Genomic DNA, 22281 nt, shown 5'->3' on the forward strand with positions numbered 1-22281 from the left:
GACTAGGCAGATTATTTTCAGTGGCAAATTTGGGCCATACAGAAGTTCGGCTCAACTATAATCAAACAGTTGCAGAATCAGGGAAGCAAGCATCAATCAATCAGGCACACCTATCAATGGCATATAGTGAAAGGGAAAAAACCTGCATTCCTCTTGGTCTTAGTAAAATATGATACTGGTTCTCGTGGAAGGAAGGTGGGCAGAGGAGATTTGTGATAAACTCCCACTGGAAATAAACACTTCACACTTCACGTTCAGGAAGGCCCTGACAATCATCCTACTTTGCTGATCTGTCAGGGTTTGTTTTTTGGTCTGAGTAAGGTAGTAAGGTAGCTTTCTGTTTGGTTTTGTCTTTCTAACAGCAAAAAGGCAGTCATCATGCACCTGTGTTCAGTTTATGGATGGCCTAAGTATATCTTTGAGGTTCAGATGATGTTCTAATTCAGAGCTGGCGCAGCTAACAATAACTTTTCTATCTAGGGCCTGGTGAGATGACTCTCCAAAATGGTGCTGCAAAAACCTCATGAGCGGACCAGGGCAATACAACATAATGGTTCTGTAGCACCAATACTTATGGAAAACTAGGACTCCAGGTGGGGAGTTATTGCCAATCAGAAGTTGTAACACATTTAAAATCCACATTGCAAAGGGTTAGCAGGAAACTTGCAGCATAACTCAGAGACAGGGGAGCGGAGATCGTCAGGAGTATGTACATTGAATAGGTAAATTTCATACATCATGAGCAGGGGTTGCTAACACTGAGCAGATCTGGTGTCAGAGATGCCCAGACAGTCAAATTGACTGAGGTTAGATCTTTATTCACTACCAAATTCCCATGCATGGCAGGGCATGAAGGTGGATTCCTTAAGACTCCCAGACTAGCTGTTCAGTTTTGCAGTTGTAGGGTCCATGCAGTTGTCTGGATCATAACCTCCATCTTCTGCAAAAATTGTTTTTTCAGATGTCACCATTTACATATCACCTGGACATCAAAGCGTGTAATATCTGACACATGTATGTGCCAATCCACAACCCATAATGTACCCTCATGGAGAAATGAACTACCTTTTTTCCATGAGGTTGTCAGTAGGACCTCCCACATGATATAGTGACAAAGGTCTGTGCTGCAGCTCTATGTACTGAGACAACTCGAAACGTTTGTCTTTTCACCATTACTTCAGGAGGGGGCGGCAGCCGCCCTAAAACATGAGTGGGGCACACTTTGATAGAACCCCTTATTCTGTAGAGCCTTGTGCTCTGGTGGTAAAGCAGTGTCTACTGGAAAAAGGGGCAAACAAGGCCAGAAGAGCAACATTGGGCAGTTAGGCCCAACCTTAAAAAGGGGCAAGGAATTTACATCTACAGTCTCTTTCTGTGCCTCTGTTTCTGTTGATTCTGAAGTGACAAAAGTGAGGGTTAGGGTCATCCCTTAAGGTCAAAAGAGGGGTCATTAGAGTGCAGAGACAATGCAGCCACATTGCAGCCTGGCTGCAATCTATACCCTCATTATCCACTTTGTTTGCTTTTTACTTTTGTTACTAGAGATGATGTAACTTGCTGGTAAGTGATTCGGGCATTAATGAAAATACGGTGGTAATTTCATACCACTATTACCTCGCTGACATGGTCCTATTTGTCTATATGTTTCTCTTAACATTGAGAAAAGGCTCAATATTTGCTTTAAGTTTAAGGCAGGAGGTTACTGCATTGAAGGTTGTTTACTTCAGCAGTCAGTTCGAGTAGCTTTTTTCTACAAACCACTTGCACGCTCACACACAAATCACCGCGGTAAAAACGTTTCATGCATTAAACTCCACATGGGCTGAGGTGTTACTGACTCTAAGAAGTTTTTTACTTGTCTCACTTAAGGTCATAAGAAGTGCAAGGTCACAGTGAGTCTAGTGGGGTCTTATCGCGTTACTGAAGCACCCAAAAAACAGCCATGAACTGCAGAACATAACCTGCATTCAGGGGATCTGCGAAAACCAAAAAACACAAAGCCATTGCTCTTACCTCAAGGTCTAAAAGATGCACATTTCAATATTGTAATCACCTAAAGGCCCAATGGGTACTTGTTGCTATGAAATCATAAGGTGGGAGTAGATAAATACAGGCAAAAAGTCCTTCAACCTATGAATTTATTAAGGGCGGTGAAAGCAGGAGAAATGCACTCACATTTAAAACAGAATAAATTCTGGTGGGAAAGGCATTCCTTAATAATCCAAACATGTACACACATGAGCTGTGCACCACTGATGCTTTAATTTGTCAGGACAAGTTCACATGTGGAGTTGCAGTCGCTAGCATTTCATTGTTGCCTATTCTTTTGTCCTAAGCAATTTATTGTGGCTCCATTGAATTTCACATTGATTGCAGTGGCATGAATCACATTAACTCCCGGATTTTACTTTCTAGGCTGCTGGCACTCGATCCAACGTACTCACGAAGCTGTATAAGGAATTAACATAAAAAGGGATGGAGAAAACAGAAAATAAATATGTTTATTATCACCAAGTCTTTTCAGACCACATCAATTTAACAACAAATGTACGAAGGACCCAGGGCGCCTGGTCACCAATCTGCATGGGTGTAGTCGTATTTCTTTGTAAAATTGGCAACACCTAACTTTCAATGTGGCCATTTCTTCTTACTTTTTTGTGTTGTTCTGTGGTTGGATTTATATAGAGTTTGATTTAATAGCAAGACCGGAGGCTAAGGTTATGCAATCCTCTTTTATTGCGCCTCCCACAGCAGCACCTTTAAAGAATATAGAACACAACAAAGTTCTTTAGATGATTAACAATGAGCCAGAACATCCATGACTCTTCCTTCTTTTTTGCTGCTGCCCATGAGATAAGTCTTGCATGCGTTTCCTCTCATTCAGTTTTATTTGAATTGTTTATATGTGTCTGAAATAATGTGCTATACGCCTGATACTTAATTCACATTTGACTTATGCCTATATGTTCTGGTATTTAATTATTAGATTCCAATAACACAGATTTATGTGTATCAGGCTCGAACTGTTTAGAATTTAAGGACATAAAATGGCACGAATGGTTTAGAAATAAAGGACATAAATGTTTAGTGTGATTAAGAGAGTGTGATAGGATCTACGCGGTGTGTACAGGTAATGAGCTTTTATCTATGCCGTTCGCTCTGTCAAGGGTTTCTTGTCTCAGTGCATTGTCGAGTGAGTTTTGATTTTTAAAATGGTGCGTCTAGCACGTTAGGCTTTGTCCGCGAGTACCAGTTGTTGCGGTTGTGTAAGTTTGTTTTCATTTATACAGTCGAAATTAGGTAAACTCACGAGGAGAGACGTTATTTGGATTTAAAAATGCAGGCTTACCGTTACGACAATTCGGCGCGAGCCGCACGTAATAAAGCGCCCCTGCCATCTTGATTCAGGCTTCATGTAAGCACAGAGACAGGCAGTCTGCGCGTTCATGCGCGCAATTGCACGTCGATTTGATGCGTGCGTTCGGAACGTGAAGCTGTCTGTTCTCTTGAAATTGACAGAACTGTTTGTGGAAGAGGCTTTTTCTGTCGGAAGTGCTTTCGGACTGTTTTTAGGCATCGAAGAACATCTTTTGATAAATCGGAAAAATTAATTGTTAGTGTTTTGTGGAATTTGGTGACCTTTGTTAAGGTTATTGCTGACTTCGTTCGTTTTGTCAAGGTCAGTTTGTATGATAGCTGAGGGTTTTTAGTTTAAACGAAAGAACATTTTAAGCTTCTGAGGAAGTTTTGATTTCTGGCTGTCTCTAAGAGTTTATTTGTATAAAACTCACTTTCTATTACAATGTCTGAGGAGAATGCAAAATCTCAGGCAAATTTGAGCATGGAAGAGAGGATCTCTTTTATGTTGAGTAAGTTTGCCTGTGAACTGGATACAAAAATAGAAAATAAATTTGAGGAATTGAAAAGAAGTAGTGGCCATCCATCCCAGGATGAGCATTTTTGGTCTGCTGGTGAAGGCCCAGTATTAGCAAAAAAGAGTGGGAAAGTGAGTAGGAAGAGAAAGAATGTGGACTCTGATGGTTTAAGGAGCAAAAAGGCGAAGGCTGCCTACCTGGATTCAGGTCTTCGCAAACGTGTGAAACAAGGAAGTGTCGAGGACACACAAGGGGGCCTTGAAAGAGGTCAGAGTGGTAGAAGGCATACTACCATCTTATGTGATGAGTCTTCGGGTAGTGCGGAGATAGAGTTAAGTTGTTCGTCTGACTTCGATTCAGATATTGAAATTGTGGAAATGGTGAAACATGCAGAGGTTAAGGATAAGTCTGATGAGAATGCTGGGGTCAAGGATCCGTAAGGTGAGTCAATGTTTGATCCAATGATGTTAAAGCACCCATTATCTCCTGAATGGAGCCCGGCTCCTCATGTTGCAGAATATGTCCAAATGTGGTTAAGGAAACAAATTCCAAAGGACGTGAGATTGAGGCTCCGTTCTGAATGCCCTAGACCAAGTCTGTTGAATAAAATTGCTTTCACACCCGACCTTGACGCAAAAATAATAGCGTTCATTGGGAAAGGCGGAAGAGATCCAAAAAAGGGTTTGGATAAAGGGCTTAAGATGTGTCAGGACAGACTGCTTGATTTAACTGGCCCTCTTACAAAAATGTTTGATATGGCCGAGGAAGCCTATGTTGAAAAGAAAAATCTGGACGGAGAAGAACTTCAGGAACAGATTCAAAGGGCGGCGTGTTTTTTGGGTAATGCAAACACCGCGATTTCGGTTGAAAGGAGAAAGAGTATCCTCCTTAAAATTGATTCCAAGTTGGCTGAACTAGCAAACAACGAAGGTGGATTGGAGGCCAATGGGATGCTTTTTGGAGAGGCTTTCATTAAGGAAATGAGCAAATATGTGGGTGCTTTTAGTTCTCTGCAAAAATCACAGAGAGAAATTAAAAAGTTCTTTGACCATCATGTTTTTGGCGGGGCCGGGAGAAGTAGAGGTCGATTTCCCGGCCGAGGACAAGGTATCACAAGGGCCTCAGTTTCGAGGGGTTTAAGACCCTACAATTATAACTATCAACAACAGTCTGGATTCCAACCCGGGAATTTCTACCCTCAAAAGGAAAGAGGAAATTCATGAGGGAATAGAAGATCAAGAAGATCAGGTAAGACTAGGCCATTTGGTTACCCATGTAAAGTTGGGCGGCAGCCTTGCCCAATTTTACAAGAATTGGCGTATGATAACAGGGGACCCATGGGTTCTGCAGACGGTTTTGGGTTATCGTTTAGATTTCATAGAAGAACCAGTTCAAAATCAGTGCCCTCAAATGATAAGATTCGATTTGTCTCTGTCAGAGTTGGTAGAGAAAGAAGTAAGAGAGTTCTTAATGAAAGGAGCAATTGCGGAGGAATTGGAAACGTGTGCGGGTTTTGTAAGCAATATTTTCTTAGTAGAAAAGGAAGGGAAAGGTATGAGACCCGTGATAAACTTGAAGCATCTGAATGATTGGGTAGAGTACCATCAATTCAAGATGGAGGGTATGCATATGCTGAGAGATGTCCTTCAGACAGGAGATTGAATGACTCGTCTAGACTTAAAAGACGCGTATCCAGCAATTCCAATATGGTCAGAACACCAGAGATTTCTGAGGTTCAGATGGGAAGGAAGGTTATGGAAGTTTGTTTGCCTCCCCATCGGGCTATCCTCGGCCCGTGGTGTTTCACCAAAATGCTTCGTCCGGTAGTTGCCTTTTTGAGAGAGAGAGGGATACGGGTGATTATTTACTTAGACGACATCTTAATTATGGATCAGGAAAAGAGGAGAGTGGAAGATCACACGGAACTAGCTGTGGACCTTCTGGAGAGTCTAGGGTTTGTGGTGAACAGGGAGAAGTCTTGTTTGTCCCCAAGTCAGGAAACACAATTTTTAGGGTTCATGATAAACACTATTCAGGGTCAGTTGAGGTTACCATTGGACAAGGTAAAGAAAATAAGGAAGGAAATTCGAAGGGTTTTGTCATTAGATGTTATCTCTTTGAGGATGTTAGCGAGGATCATAGGTCTGTTGTCATCAACTATTCAAGCTATTCTTCCAGGACCCTTGAATTATCGTACTCTTCAAAGATTGAAGAGCAGTCACTTAAGGCGTGGTATGAAATTTTCTCAGGAGGTTACTCTTTCTGAAGAGGCCAAATCGGAACTTAATTGGTGGCTAAGAAATATGGAGGCATGGAATGGAAGAGCAATTTTCGGAGTGAATCCGGAATTGACTATAGAATCGGATGCGAGTTTAACTGGTTGGGGAGCTCGTTGTGGTGCTACTTCGACAGGAGGAATGTGGACTGTAGAGGAAAGGAAGATGCACATAAATTGTCTGGAACTGCTGGCAGGATCCTTTGCTATAAAGAGTTTTACGAAGGGCAAAGCCAAGTGTTCAGTCTTGTTGAGGATGGACAATGTCTCAGCGGTGAGATATGTGAACAAACTAGGGGGACCGAGATCAAAGGATCTAGCGGATCTTGCGAGAGTATTTTGGGATTATTGTTTGAATCAGAATATCTTAGTTCAAGCAGAGTATATACCGGGTCAGAAAAATGTGCAGGCGGATTGGTATTCGAGGAATCACTCGGATTCCAGCGACTGGACTCTCCACAGGTCGGTGTTTTTGAGAATAATGGAATTGTGGGGTCCTTGTCATGTGGATCTGTTTGCGAACAGGTGGAACACTCAATTGGAGAAGTTTTTCAGTTGGCGCCCGGATCCGGACTTGGCTGGGATAGATGCTTTCAGGCAGGATTGGAGGGTCTTCGCCCTTATGCATTTTCCCCATTTGTTTTGATAACCCGGGTGACCTTGTTGGTGCACAAGTGGAAAGAAACGGTGGTCCTGATAACCCCCCTTTGGAAATCACAAGTCTGGTATCCTATCCTTTTAGAAATGTCGACAAATTGTCCAATCCTACTTCTGACATTCCCAGACATCCTGAAAGGAGCATTGGGGGAATCTCACAATTTAATATTTTCAGGCCAGTTGAGACTGATGGCAGGAAAAATTTCAGGAGAGTCTGGGAAGTGCCAGGAATTTCGAACAAGGCTTCTCAACTTATCAGGGAATCCTGGGCTCCAGGAACAAGGAAGATGTATAGATTGGCTTGGCAAAAATGGTTACGCTGGTGTTTGGAGAAAGATTACGATCCCGTTTCGGTGGATGTAGTATTTGTGGTTAATTATTTGGCATCTTTGTTTGCCTCAGGTTTGGCGTACAGAACTATCAATCTGCATAGATCAGCTATCGTCGCTGGTCACGATCTGGCTAATGGAGTTTCTGTGGGTCAGAATAATTTGGTGAATAGGTTGATGAAGAGTGTAAGAGTATCTAAGCCCCCAGTGGACAGATATTCGTCTATTTGGGATGTTTCTAAAGTTCTTGAGTATTTAGAGAACTTGGGGAGCAACAATGGTTTGGATTTAAGAATTTTAAGTGGGAAGCTGACAATGTTATTATGTTTATTATCTTTTAGGAGAGTTTCGAATGTGAGAGCTTTGGATGTGGGTGCAAGGATTTTCAATCCAGAGGGTGTTTGTTTTTATCTTTGCAGAAGAACAAAAACAAATTCAGATAGCATATTCTATCCTTATTTTGATGATAATGAACGTTTGTGTGTTGTGCGTTGTTTAAAGGAGAACGAGAGGAGGACTTCAGATGTTCGTCCTCCAAATGAAAAACAGTTGTTAATTTCGTATAGAAAACCACACAAAGCTGTTTCTAATCTAACCTTGGCGATATGGGTGAAAGAGGTGATGAGGAATGCTGGTGTTAAGCACATTCAGTGAGGGGTGCTTCGGATTCAAAAGCCTTTATGCTAGGAGGTGCGTTACATGATATTTTGAGATGTGCCGATTGGTCTAATGACTCTTGTTTTTAGGAAATTCTATTTTAAACCTGTGATTCATGCAAGTTCTTTTTTATTAGAGAGGCTTTGAACTTGCATACTCTTAGCCTCCGGTCTTGCCATAAAATGTAGATTTTCATCAGCCTCGATGGGCAGAAAATCTGGATTTTATTAAAGACACGGAGGCTAATATTATCCCGCCTCTCCCTACCCTTGTTGGTAATGGTTATTTTTTCTTTTTTCAGCCCGTGGCCAGCAATGAGACAGGAAGATGGATTTTGCTCAAATCCGGATAATGTGTTCTTCTGGTTTTTATGTTGATTTTCTAAAGACCTATGTTTGTATTTACTGCAGTGCACAAACAGAAGGAAGAGTCATGGATGTTCTGGCTCATTGTTAATCATCTAAAGAACTTTGTTGCGTTCTATATTCTTTAAAGGGGCTGCTGTGGGTGGCGCAATAAAAGAGGATTGCATAATATTAGCCTCTGTGTCTTTAATAAAATCCAGATTTTCTGTCCATCAAGGCTGATGAAAATCTACATTATATTACAGGAGTTGACGGCATTAGTGGACAAACCTACACCCTGATCTTACTAGCATGCTATACCCCCTGCACCATAGGGTGTGCTTGATTGAATGGATGCTGTATTGCAACATGGCCTATGTGGGAAGTGTATCTGTTGTGTGATGCATGATACCAGATTGGTGCTCTTATCCTATCATCAATGTGTTTAAGAGTATAATTATAATTGTAAATGGCATTCATATAGCTATTACTACCCCTGACAAGGCGTTGAAGTACTTTGCAGCAAGTAGCACGTAAATCCGGCACCCAAGATTAGGGATTAAAAGTTAGTAGATTAGTAATATTATTTTGGGGGCGCATTAGTTGTTCTATGTTTGTGTTCTTGTTTTCTTGTGTGTTTAGTAGAGTTTAGAGTAGGGTAAGGATAATGGGAGCGGATTTGAAAGGGAAGCATTAAGTTGCTTTTTAAGTAGTGGCTGTATGTGCCTGTTAGTTGTGTTACAAGGCATGATGGAACGTTTGAGAAGGAAGTTTGGGTGTTTATAGTAGTCAGAAATGTTTGGTATGAGGCAGAGGGAGGGATGGGACAAAGGTTGAAAGGAGGATTATTTTTCAAAGCAAAAAAAATGAAAATACCTTATTCATACATATATCCATATACTTGGTAGGTTTTGTTGGTTGGAGAAAACTCCTCTATGTAAATGCACATATGTGCATAGTAGCAGCAATATTTACATATGTAGATGTGCCCATTTATCTTGTAGTGAATTATGCAAATTTTTTCATGACATTTCTTACGTTTTTGGTAGCAGGCATTTACTCCTCTATATGTGCACCTATATGTACAAAGAAGCATCAATTATGACACTGTCTTATATACATGCGTATCTGGTGGCATAGTATAAATTTCTTTTACTTGTATAAATGTTTCTGCTTATATAACAGGAAGCATATATTTCAATGTGCAATGACACATACATTATGAAAACTTTATTTCGATGGTGTGAGAAGCATAGTTTGTCATATCCGTGAATACTGTTGTTGCACACTGTTGTCTTGTGAGTTTGACTTCATCTGGGGAAGAGCCAGCTCTTGACTAACCTTATGAAGTTAAGATGGTTGACAGTGGATTGTATGTGTCTGGGTAGTGAATTGGATAGTTTGGCTGCCTGAACAGAAAGATTTTCCACTCATGTATATTGCAATGTTGAGACCAGGAGCCCTTCCCTTCCTTTGTTGTATGTATTTGTTGATTTGCTTACTGATGAAGATTGGTCCTTTGTCATATACAACCTTGTGAGTGATACAAAGCAGCTTGAAGCCTGATATTCTGGCAAATTGGTAACCAGTGTAGGGCCCTTAAGGCAGGGGAGATGTGTACTTGGGCTTTACATGTGTGAGGAATCTAGCGGAAGGATTCTGAATTCTCTGTAATCTTCATTTAGTTGACAAAGGTGAGCCATGATGCAGAGCATTAGTGTTATCTAGTGTAGACCAAACAAGAGAGATGGTAGCTTGAACCTTGTGAGGACTTTTTAGGTGCAGGACGAAGCGTTGCACTGTTTTCATTGTAATAAAGCTTAATTTGGCTAACTAATCCACTGGTGCATTTATTTACAGCTTGGCATCCCTGGTAATTCAGAGGCTACTTACGCCCTTAGATATTTTTGCCAGTGATCATAGATCACCAGGCAAGGAACAGAGAGGGTCACAGGTCTTCAAGTGACCACAGGTGAGTATTTCCGTTTTGGAGGCATTTAATTTGAGGTAGCTCCATGTCATCCAATAGTCAAGAGCCCGGTGGCAAATGAAGATATTCGATATTCCAATGTCCTTTGGGTTTTCCAATTTCAGAAGTATCTGCGTGTCACCTGCGTAGTTATAGCAGGTGAAGTCAAAGCCATTGATCAGATCTGGTAATGATTTCATATAGATGTTAAAAAGTATGGGTGAGATGATAGAGTCTTGAGGGACTCCTGCTTTAATGCTGTATGGTTTAGAAGAGATTGGAGGAAAATGTAATATTTTTTTCTGTGTTGTAGGATATGATGCAATCCAAGCAAGAGCAGTACCCTCTATTCCGGCTTCCTAAAGTCATTGGATTAGTGTGTTGTGACTCACTGTGTCAAAGGCTGCTAAAAGGTCCAAAAGAAGAAGGGCATCAACCCAGTTCTGATTTCTGTGTTTTTAAAGACATCCCAGATATAGATTAGGGCTAATTCTGTCCCGCTTCCTGGATGTAATTCAGTTTAGAAGTCGGATTGTATAAAATACTGTACCACAAGTGATTGCTGGCAGCCTAATAATAGCAAATATAAATATTGCCTTCCATTGTCATTCAAGTAAAGTTCCTCCTGCCAGGAAGTGGTTCATAGGGATGGACTACAGTGCTAAAGGAGAAGTATCAGTGTACACGTCGAGAGGGTGTCAAAAAATACATTTGCATGATATTCTACTTGCAATATAACAGTATCCATGCTGCAAACTGTCCTTCATAATGTATATAAACTGAGTCAGATGGGACTTTTGCTTTGTCAACTAATGGATACCTGTGGAATTCTTTAAATGTATAAACAAATTTATAACACAAAACAACGAGAGACAAATTCCATCTATGATGCCATATTTATTTAAATATTAAAATATTTTAAAAAAATTTGACATGTGTGAGACACCCAATGTGGATCCTTCCATTTAGTATATTTCCAAAGTTGAGATGAAATTATGGATAAACATGAATTGTTAATTGGAGGGCAGAGCTAGCCACCATGGCTGCATGAGCTGTTTCTCCGAGGTCCTGGGATGCGCCGACCACCGCACCATCATGCTGAGCCCATCGAGCACCACAAGCACATAGATTGTAGCAGGAAACCTGCTGGTCTCCTATCTGTGCCCAAGGGACACTCACCGAGTTTCTGGTGGACTATGAGCTGTTTGACTCAGGAGATCTTGGATGGCCCAAGAGGGCCTGTGTAGCGCGTTCGCTCGGGTCCTTGGTATCCTAATTACTGACTGTGAGAGCCACCGAGGTGCAGACAGTCAGATCTGCAGGGGTGAGGACCCCCTTGAGGCATGGCCAGGACCATCATAGGTTAAGGGAACCCAACGAAGGACTCTCAAGGCACTGGCTGATGTGGGATAGAGGGCTTGATTCGAGGCCCTCCTGCGCCCAATCATCTCTCTGCTTTCACCCCGGATGGCTTGTGTCTGCTTACCATGCACTGCTAGAAAAAGAGTAATTCTATGGGTCCTATCGGCTTGCTTTCTACTACCAATGATTGCCCCATGAAGGAGGTGTGTGGGTGTGGTGTCTTAGGCCCTGGCACTCAGACTGTGACTGGTGACCTTGTGTGCTGTGCATGTTTACAGGGGGTTACCCCTTCCGGACTATTTTTGCCCTACAATGCCCTCAACACATAATCTGCTGGCAGTAATGTGCGAGGCGAGTGGGGCCCGATCAGTGCACACCTATTCACTATTAAAAAACAACAGCACAAGTAGCACCACTCAAAAAAATGTCCAAGTATAATATAAATCAATCCATATCCATAAGGTTTCTTTTCAGAGCAATCTTCTTTATTTCAATTGTTATGTACACATAAAAACAGCCAAAGCAGCCAACGCAATTCGTCCAACTCGGGACTTCTTCAGGGCTGCAACAAATTTTACAAAAATATATATACAATAAATAACATGCATGAACAAACGGCACAAAACATTAAAAACATTACAATAGGTAATTTGATTAAAGTATCGGAATTCCAAAACACCAAGATGAATGTGAAGACATCATTTAATAAATATTAGCCAAAAACCAGACATTTGAGGTTATAAACAAACCTTAATCAATCTCCCCATCAGTATCGACATACAAAAGTTATCACAAAGACAATATTCACATTACGGGTAATAAGTTCAACATTTCGTAATTTTCTAAGGATCTAATCTAAGAAATAAATGGCGTACATCCTATCCTCACTAGAGCGTTTGTGTTTGGAAGGGAATATAAAAATAGGAGAGAGAGAAAAGGGGATTAAAATTAGAGAAAAGGGATCTAAAAGATCATAGGGAATGGGGTAGGTACCCACCAAGAGAATCGCTGTGTAGATATTAGGAATGGTTGCTAATCTTCCTTCTTCTTTATCGCTACAGTCACGGTCTCTAAGAGATATGTCTATGTTGCTGGGAAAAAAAATAAAAACATGGGTAAGTGTACAAAATGCGCCGAGTTCAACCAAGAATAATTTTCAGTCACCTCCCACCAAAAAAGCCAGTGTATGCACTCACTTAAAAAGGATATGTGCCTTGTTTCCAAATTAAGAAGTATAGTAAATAGTGTGAGGTCACTGCACCAGGTCCTGACCTTCCGTCCTTAATCCTATTACAATTTCGTCCAAGAATTTGAAGGGTAATCTCCCTCCCTCGAGTAATATCAATCGTTCAGATGCCTAAGGATAGAAACCCCGTTGTTGTTGTTTAAAGAGAAGCACAATATGCCCAAAGAGAGTTCACTTGAAAAAAAATATGCATATATATTCGAGCAGTAAACCCGAAATCAGGTATGCTAGCGAGACCCCCAAAAAAACACGTGGAGCGGGACAAGTCCGTCAACCTACCCGATTCCGCATCTGCTCACGCAAGAGTCGTAGTGTCAGTCAGGAACAGCGAGACCAAAGTGGACAGGCCTGCTGTTTATATAGAGCTAAGGTGTATCTTAATTTGATGCACCTGGGTTTGAGTCCCATCGAGTGGGGTCAAGCCCAGACGGTGTTTCGAAAAAAACCCCCGCCATCTTGACAGAGTAAAAAACGCCCCGCAACAATCACAAGAAACCGGTATCTACGTCATTCCCTACCAACATGAAGATCTAATAGTCATTAATATTAAGACTAAATTACGATGGGGCAAATAACAAACTCGTAACTAGGCGCGGGACAGGAAAGATGAAAAAACGAATTGAATATCGTATGTTCAAAAGGGTGTCGTCATCTTGGAAGGGTAAAGTCGCCCCTTGCTAATAATAAAAAGAAAAGGCGCATGAATAAATCGTCCATAAGCAAATGTCACTAATCCAGAACATCGTAGGTAAAAACTAAGTCGACACAATTGATTAAATGATTATAGATTAAGTATTGTGCGTTTTAATTAGAAAACATGTAGCCATCTTAGGAAGGTGAATAAACCAAAAAGCGATATTAGGAAGGGAAGGCACATTTATACAAAATTTGTTACCTAATGAAACTAATCAATAAAGGACACACAATCAGTGTAACCTGATTGAAAACTGTTAGTTAATGAAATATTATATGAAACGGATTAGAGGGACGCGGCCGCCATCTTAGAATGGTCAATCACCCTACGCAATAATTGAAAAAAATAGTCATATAGACTAGTACAGAAAAGAGCAAGTGCCCAACATTACTGCTAGTATACCAGAAATACTACCCGTGGTATAAAAGTAAAGAGGAAAATTCAGAAAAAAGAAAAAAAAAAATCTTTGTTGCTAAACCTTTTTAATTCTACCGGAGGCGATCCACAGACACACGGATGCCTCAATTGATGTAGTGGCTGGTGTGGGGCATATGCTTATTTATAACTAAAAACCAAAATCAATGTTCAGGGTCAGAATGAAATAAGTCGATATCAATGTCTATCTGGTATGGTATATATGCACATCCATCATCCAAAAACGTCACATTAAATTCAAAGATTTTTTTGGGTCAAACATAAAAAAGTCAATGTTAAGATAGCAAACAAAAATTGGTGGGTGACGTCAAAATGAACGGGGGGCAAGAGAAAGTTGAAAGGAAAACGTTGCAGTAATGAATGAGAAAGGGAGATGGTGTCAAAAGAAGGGTTGATTGATCTAAGTCAGATTACGTTTTAAAGAAAATAGTGCATTTCAGTTTCACCATTAAGTCCCATTTCAACACTTCTAAGTCTGCATATCCAACTAGCCTCGTTCCTTCGTAATGGTATGTGGTCTATCCCAATGAACCATAATTCTTCTGGTTTATGTTGGTTTGTTTGCATATGGGTGATGAGGGGATATCTCAGGTCCCCATTTCTTACTGCTCTAAGATGTTCCTGGATTCTGGTTCTTAGTTCCCTTATAGTACTCCCTACGTATATCATGTTACATGGACAGCCCAAAATATATGTCACAAATCTAGTTTTGCATGTGATAACATGTTTGATTCTGTGTACTTTCTCGGTGTTGAATTGGAAAGTACGAGTCCTGTTTCTTCCCATCTTACATGCGCAACAGCTCGTGCATGTAAAGAAGCCCCCTCGTCCCTCTGTCATCCAATTAATAGGTTTAGGGGAAGTCACCAGACTAGGGCAAAGCATGTTTCTCAAACTACGGCCACGTCTGTAAGTGATCCTTGGGCTTCTTGTGATCTCATCCTTGAGCCCTGGAACTTCTTCAAGTAGTTTCCAATGTTTGCGTAAAATACTAAAGATCTTGCTGCTATCCTTATTGTAACTTGTTAAAAGGGCAGTAGGGGAACTAATCCCTCTCATCTTCCTGGGTACTTTTTCTTCCAATGTATTCTTACGGTTAACCTTAAGAACCCTCTTCTCTGTTTTGTTCATCAGTGACAAGGGATAACCTCTTGCCAGAAATCTTTTCTTGGTTTCTCTGACATTGTCCCCAAATCCCTCCTCGGTGCTACAGATTCTTCTTATTCTTATCATTTCCCCAAAAGGGATGTTATTAACTACATGTCGGGGATGGGCACTGTCATAGCGTAAAACACTATTGCAGGCAGTATCCTTTCGATGAACTGTACTCTGTATTTTGTTATTATCTATAAAAAATTGGATATCAAGGAAATCAATCCTTTCTTTGTTCCAATTTAAAGTAAACCCCAAGTTATATGGGTTATCATTAAGATAATGATGGTAGTTCAAAAGTTCAGGGACAGGTCCATTCCAGATGATAATGACATCATCGATGTACCTGCCCCAGAATAGTACATGTTCCATCCATGTAGTGGCATGTCGGCCCCAGGCATGCAACCGCTCAAACCAACCCATAAAAAGGCCGGCATAAGCGGGTGCAAACCTGGAGCCCATCGCCGTCCCCTGTATTTGCTGGAACCATTCATTATCATGGAGAAAGAAGTTTTTGGATAATATTATATTTGTCATATCAAGAAGCATCTCATTGTGAGACAAATGGCCAGCCGACCTTTGTCCTAGATAGAATTCCAAAGCCATAACACCGAATTCTTTCTTAATACTGGTGTAAAGGCTAGTTACATCCAAGGTGACAAATATCATGGACTCAGACCACTCTAATCCCTCAAATTTGGACAAAATGTCCTTACTGTCCCTCACATATGCAGGTAAATTCTGTACCAAGGGTTGGAGGAACCCGTCCACGTATTCCAACAGCCTTTCTGTAGGCGAGTTGATACCAGAAATAATGGGACGGCCAGGTGGAAATGGGCCTCCCTTGTGGACTTTAGGTAAGATATAAATACATGGGAATGACGGTTCCTTTACAGTCAAATATTCATATTCCTTATCATTCAGTAGACCCATTTCTCGCCACTCAAATAATTTGGTGTTAATGTGATTGCATAAGGGTCTGATTGGATTGAGGGTTAATTTCTTGTAACAGGTGGTATCTGCTAGCTGTCTTTCAATTTCCCCCAAGTAATCAACCTTGTCCATGACAACAACGTTGCCCCCCTTATCTGCCTCACGGATGACTAATGTGGGGTTAGATCTTAACTCATTCAGAGCCCGGTTTTCTGCCACTACATGGATGGAACATGTACTATTCTGGGGCAGGTACATCGATTATGTCATTATCATCTGGAATGGACCTGTCCCTGAACTTTTGAACTACCATCATTATCTTAATGATAACCCATATAACTTGGGGTTTACTTTAAATTGGAACAAAGAAAGGATTGATTTCCTTGATATCCAATTTTTTATAGATAATAACAAAATACAGAGTACAGTTCATCGAAAGGATACTGCCTGCAATAGTGTTTTACGCTATGACAGTGCCCATCCCCGACATGTAGTTAATAACATCCCTTTTGGGGAAATGATAAGAATAAGAAGAATCTGTAGCACCGAGGAGGGATTTGGGGACAATGTCAGAGAAACCAAGAAAAGATTTCTGGCAAGAGGTTATCCCTTGTCACTGATGAACAAAACAGAGAAGAGGGTTCTTAAGGTTAACCGTAAGAATACATTGGAAGAAAAAGTACCCAGGAAGATGAGAGGGATTAGTTCCCCTACTGCCCTTGTAACAAGTTACAATAAGGATAGCAGCAAGATCTTTAGTATTTTACGCAAACATTGGAAACTACTTGAAGAAGTTCCAGGGCTCAAGGATGAGATCACAAGAAACCCAAGGATCACTTACAGACGTGGCCGTAGTTTGAGAAACATGCTTTGCCCTAGTCTGGTGACTTCCCCTAAACCTATTAATTGGATGACAGAGGGACGAGGGGCTTCTTTACATGCACGAGCTGTTGCGCATGTAAGATGGGAAGAAACAGGACTCGTACTTTCCAATTCAACACCGAGAAAGTACACAGAATCAAACATGTTATCACATGCAAAACTAGATTTGTGACATATATTTTGGGCTGTCCATGTAACATGATATACGTAGGGAGTACTATAAGGGAACTAAGAACCAGAATCCAGGAACATCTTAGAGCAGTAAGAAATGGGGACCTGAGATATCCCCTCATCACCCATATGCAAACAAACCAACAGAAACCAGAAGAATTATGGTTCATTGGGATAGACCACATACCGGTTTCACCAAGGGGAGGTAATAGAGAGCAGGAATTACGAAGGAACGAGGCTAGTTGGATATGCAGACTTAGAAGTGTTGAAATGGGACTTAATGGTGAAACTGAAATGCACTATTTTCTTTAAAACGTAATCTGACTTAGATCAATCAACCCTTCTTTTGACACCATCTCCCTTTCTCATTCATTACTGCAACGTTTTCCTTTCAACTTTCTCTTGCCCCCCGTTCATTTTGACGTCACCCACCAATTTTTGTTTGCTATCTTAACATTGACTTTTTTATGTTTGACCCAAAAAAATCTTTGTATTTTAATGTGACGTTTTTGGATGATGGATGTGCATATATACCATACCAGATAGACATTGATATCGATTTATTGCATTCTGACCCTGAACATTGATTTTGGTTTTTAGTTATAAATAAGCATATGCCCCACACCAGCCACTACATCAATTGAGGCATCCGTGTGTCTGTGGATCGCCTCCGGTAGAATTAAAAAGGTTTAGCAACAAAGTTTTTTTTTTTTTTTCTTTTTTCTGAATTTTCCTCTTTACTTTTATACCACGGGTAGTATTTCTGGTATACTAGCAGTAATGTTGGGCACTTGCTCTTTTCTGTACTAGTCTATATGACTATTTTTTTCAATTATTGCGTAGGGTGATTGACCATTCTAAGATGGCGGCCGCGTCCCTCTAATCCGTTTCATATAATATTTCATTAACTAACAGTTTTCAATCAGGTTACACTGATTGTGTGTCCTTTATTGATTAGTTTCATTAGGTAACAGATTTTGTATAAATGTGCCTTCCCTTCCTAATATCGCTTTTTGGTTTATTCACCTTCCTAAGATGGCTACATGTTTTCTAATTTAAACGCACAATACTTAATCTATAATCATTTAATCAATTGTGTCGACTTAGTTTTTACCTACGATGTTCTGGATTAGTGACATTTGCTTATGGACGATTTATTCATGCGCCTTTTCTTTTTATTATTAGCAAGGGGCGACTTTACCCTTCCAAGATGGCGACACCCTTTTGAACATACGGTATTCAATTCGTTTTTTCATCTTTCCTGTCCCGCGCCTAGTTACGAGTTTGTTATTTGCCCCATCGTAATTTAGTCTTAATATTAATGACTATTAGATCTTCATGTTGGTAGGGAATGACGTAGATACCGGTTTCTTGTGATTGTTGCGGGGCGTTTTTTACTCTGTCAAGATGGCGGGTGTTTTTTTCGAAACACCGTCTGGGCTTGACCCCACGCGATGGGACTCAAACCCAGGTGCATCAAATTAAGATACACCTTAGCTCTATATAAACAGCAGGCCTGTCCACTTTGGTCTCGCTGTTCCTGACTGACACTACGACTCTTGCGTGAGCAGATGCGGAATCGGGTAGGTTGACGGACTTGTCCCGCTCCACGTGTTTTTTTGGGGGTCTCGCTAGCATACCTGATTTCGGGTTTACTGCTCGAATATATATGCATATTTGTTTTCAAGTGAACTCTCTTTGGGCATATTGTGCTTCTCTTTAAACAACAACAACGGGGTTTCTATCCTTAGGCATCTGAACGATTGATATTACTCGAGGGAGGGAGATTACCCTTCAAATTCTTGGACAAAATTGTAATAGGATTAAGGACGGAAGGTCAGGACCTGGTGCAGTGACCTCACACTATTTACTATACTTCTTAATTTGGAAACAAGGCACATATCCTTTTTAAGTGAGTGCATACACCGGCTTTTTTGGTGGGAGGTGACTGAAAATTATTCTTGGTTGAACTCGGCGCATTTTGTACACTTACCCATGTTTTTATTTTTTTCCCAGCAACATAGACATATCTCTTAGAGACCGTGACTGTAGCGATAAAGAAGAAGGAAGATTAGCAACCATTCCTAATATCTACACAGCGATTCTCTTGGTGGGTACCTACCCCATTCCCTATGATCTTTTAGATCCCTTTTCTCTAATTTTAATCCCCTTTTCTCTCTCTCCTATTTTCATATTCCCTTCCAAACACAAACGCTCTAGTGAGGATAGGATGTACGCCATTTATTTCTAAGATTAGATCCTTAGAAAATTACGAAATGTTGAACTTATTACCCGTAATGTGAATATTGTCTTTGTGATAACTTTTGTATGTCGATACTGATGGGGAGATTGATTAAGGTTTGTTTATAACCTCAAATGTCTGGTTTTTGGCTAAAATTTATTAAATGATGTATAGTTCCATCTTCACATTCATCTTGGTGTTTTGGAATTCCGATACTTTAATCAAATTACCTATTGTAATGTTTTTAATGTTTTGTGCCGTTTGTTCATGCATGTTATTTATTGTATATATATTTTTGTAAAATTTGTTGCAGCCCTGAAGAAGTCCCGAGTTGGACGAAACGCGTCGGCTGCTTTGGCTGTTTTTATGTGTACATAACAATTGAAATAAAGAAGATTGCTCTGAAAAGAAACCTTATGGATATGGATTGATTTATATTATACTTGGACATTTTTTTGAGTGGTGCTACTTGTGCTGTTGTTTTTTACTTCCATTCCATTTTTTGGAATAACATTGTATTGGCGGGTGTTATTCAAGTTTGCACACTCTTGGTGAATGAAGATATTATCACCATTAGATATGATGGGTTAATTTGGAATCCGGTGCTGTTCTAGAGGGATACCGCTAATGTCCTGTTGCCATTTATACCTATTCACTATTGACTGTATAGGCGTGATTACATTATTCCCTGCACTTTATGCTATCTGGGCTGCCTGTCTGGACACTGAACACATTGCCATCCACACAATCCACAGAGCAGAGTGCTTGATGGGACCCTACTCCTGTCCTTTCAATGGCTGTGTACTAGACCTCTTGGGCAACCATTCTACCTGCCCACGGAGGCGCTTCTCCTTCTTCTGTATGTGACCTCGCTCATTGGTGCACTTGCTCCATGGTTGGTGCCCTCCTGGGAGGGGGTGATTTTGGTGAATTACTGCACCGTGGGCACACTCAAAAATACTGCAAGGATTACGCCATTGGCAGGAACGTTTATAAGGGGCAACTTTGGTTGATGCGTCCGGATCGAGCCCTGCTGCTACACCAGCAGCAGCTGAAAAACTGGATGCCATTCTGGCACCTTTTGGCTCCACCAGAGCTCTCTGGAATATAGGATAAACACATAAATGATTGGTATTTGACTGCAGAGGGATGAACACAAAAAGCTCTCAGAGCGAGTTCAGAAGGTAAAAATTGGACTCCCCGAACTGGCCCCTGCGACCTCCACAGATGGGAGACAATTGACTGCCATGGCTGAGCACATAAAGTCTTTGGAAGGCAGAACTGAGTATTAGTAAGGCACACAAGGTGCAACGATATAAGAGTGGTGTGGCTGACTGAACTTGTGGAAGGTGGCTCCATGATTACCTATCTGGAGGATTTGCATTAGGAGGGGATGGCACCCGAAGGTTATCAAAATTCTATGCACTTGAGCAAGCACATTGGGTGCCTGCATGGCCCCTTAGGTCCAGTGCAGCTCTAGGACTGAGGTGGTGCAGCTGCTATAATTCAGGGATGGCAGTTATATCCTCCGGCAGGCCAGCACTGAGGGTCTGTTTATTACTGAAATTGCCAGGGTCTCCATATTCCTTGATTACACTACTCACGTGCAGAGGCAGCGTGTATTGTAAAGAACCTATTGTGGGATATGAGCATCCAATATGCTTTACTGTTCCCTGCCTGCCAGAGGATGAAAGCTAAAGGAAAAGTTTCCTCTCCAGTTTGACTGCTGAGGTGAATGACTGGCTGGACACATATGACACGGAAGGTATGCTGTCTCAATTCTTTGCACCAGTTGGGCCGAGCATCCGGACGTCCTTCACGCCAACAGACTAGCGCTCAGAGTGAGTGTGCACCTGAGGCAGTTGCTGGATTGGGGAGCTCTGAGTGGGAAGTGGCCCTGATCTCGGCTCTTGGCAGGGACTCAAGTCGCGGGTAGGGTGAGTTGAGGGTTGTTAGAATTTGTAGTTGCTGTTGTATTTTTCATTATTATTTGGGAGCAGAGTTGATTTTCCTATGTGAGCTATAGGCCCATGGATCCATCTGATGTATACCACACAATTTCATGCCGGTGTTGCCTTGGACTGGAGGGAACATTACATTTCTCACATGGAATGTCCAAGGTCTCATTTTCTCTAGTAAGGGTTACAATGTGCAAACCTACATAAAACCACAGGGTGCGCACATAGCGTTTTTGGGAGAGAGATACCTCACGACAAAGGAGGGACAGGCATTGCAGAGAGTGTGGCAAGGAATTGAGGATTTTGCTCTGTATTTAGCATTTGCGAGAGGCGTGTTGATTTTGATTATACCAGGAGTTCCCTTCCCGCCCCTTACAGAAACAAAGAATGCAGAAGGGAGTTTTATAATTATTAGAGGTAGACTTGACGGCAATGATATAGCTCTGATTAACATATATACTTCAAATGCTGACCAACCCACATTCTTGCTTGCCTGACCCTGTTGCACTCTACCCTTATATAATGGGAGAAGACTCCAATTTTATCAGAGACATGGTAATGGATAGAGCACATCCCCCACTCCACCATCTGGTGCGCAAAAACTGGCCAAAGCTTACACAGACTGGATGTCTCAGTGGGAGGTTGTGGACTCCTGGAGACCAATTAGCCCTGTAACAAGAGCGTACTCTCATTATTCTGGGGTTCATGACTTGTATATTCGCTTGGAAAAATGTATGTGCTCAACCCTACTCCTTACTATGGTTAAGTTATTCATGTTGATTATTTGTAGGGATGGGTGGAACTCGCAGAGATTTACTTCGCGGAATTCTGCAGAGTTGCATAAGACCTCTGTGAGATTCCGCGGAGTTCTGCCCACTCCAAAGCATTGGTAAACTGTTTGTAATCCAGTGTGTTCCCTTTCAACTCATCGGTTGCATCACCCAACCGCCTGCCACCTAAGGAAGTGCGCGGAAGAGAGTTGTCTCTAGTCCACCCCACTCTGTCTTCGGAATGCACCCAGATTGGCTTTGGTTTCATCCACACCAGCTGTACTATGTCCGAAAGTGCCACACTGTGTGCTCTGCTGCACAGGCAGTAGG

At 41.3% G+C, this 22281-nt stretch overlaps 1 protein-coding gene across 1 annotated transcript in view; it reads right to left on the reverse strand.

Annotated features, from left to right (window-relative positions):
• Positions 1–2363: 2363 nt before the first annotated feature.
• Positions 2364–22281, reverse strand: part of LOC146862164 (thioredoxin-like) — a 108615-nt gene continuing 88697 nt past the window's right edge. The window contains exon 5 of the mRNA XM_085643229.1: positions 2364–2448. Within this exon, the coding sequence (XP_085499355.1) occupies positions 2386–2448 (63 nt within the window). The 3' untranslated portion in view covers positions 2364–2385. The remainder of the gene's footprint in view (positions 2449–22281) is intronic.

Source organism: Triturus cristatus, chromosome 2_2, assembly GCF_964204655.1.
Source record: "Triturus cristatus chromosome 2_2, aTriCri1.1, whole genome shotgun sequence".
NCBI classification, from domain to species: Eukaryota; Metazoa; Chordata; class Amphibia; order Caudata; family Salamandridae; genus Triturus; species Triturus cristatus.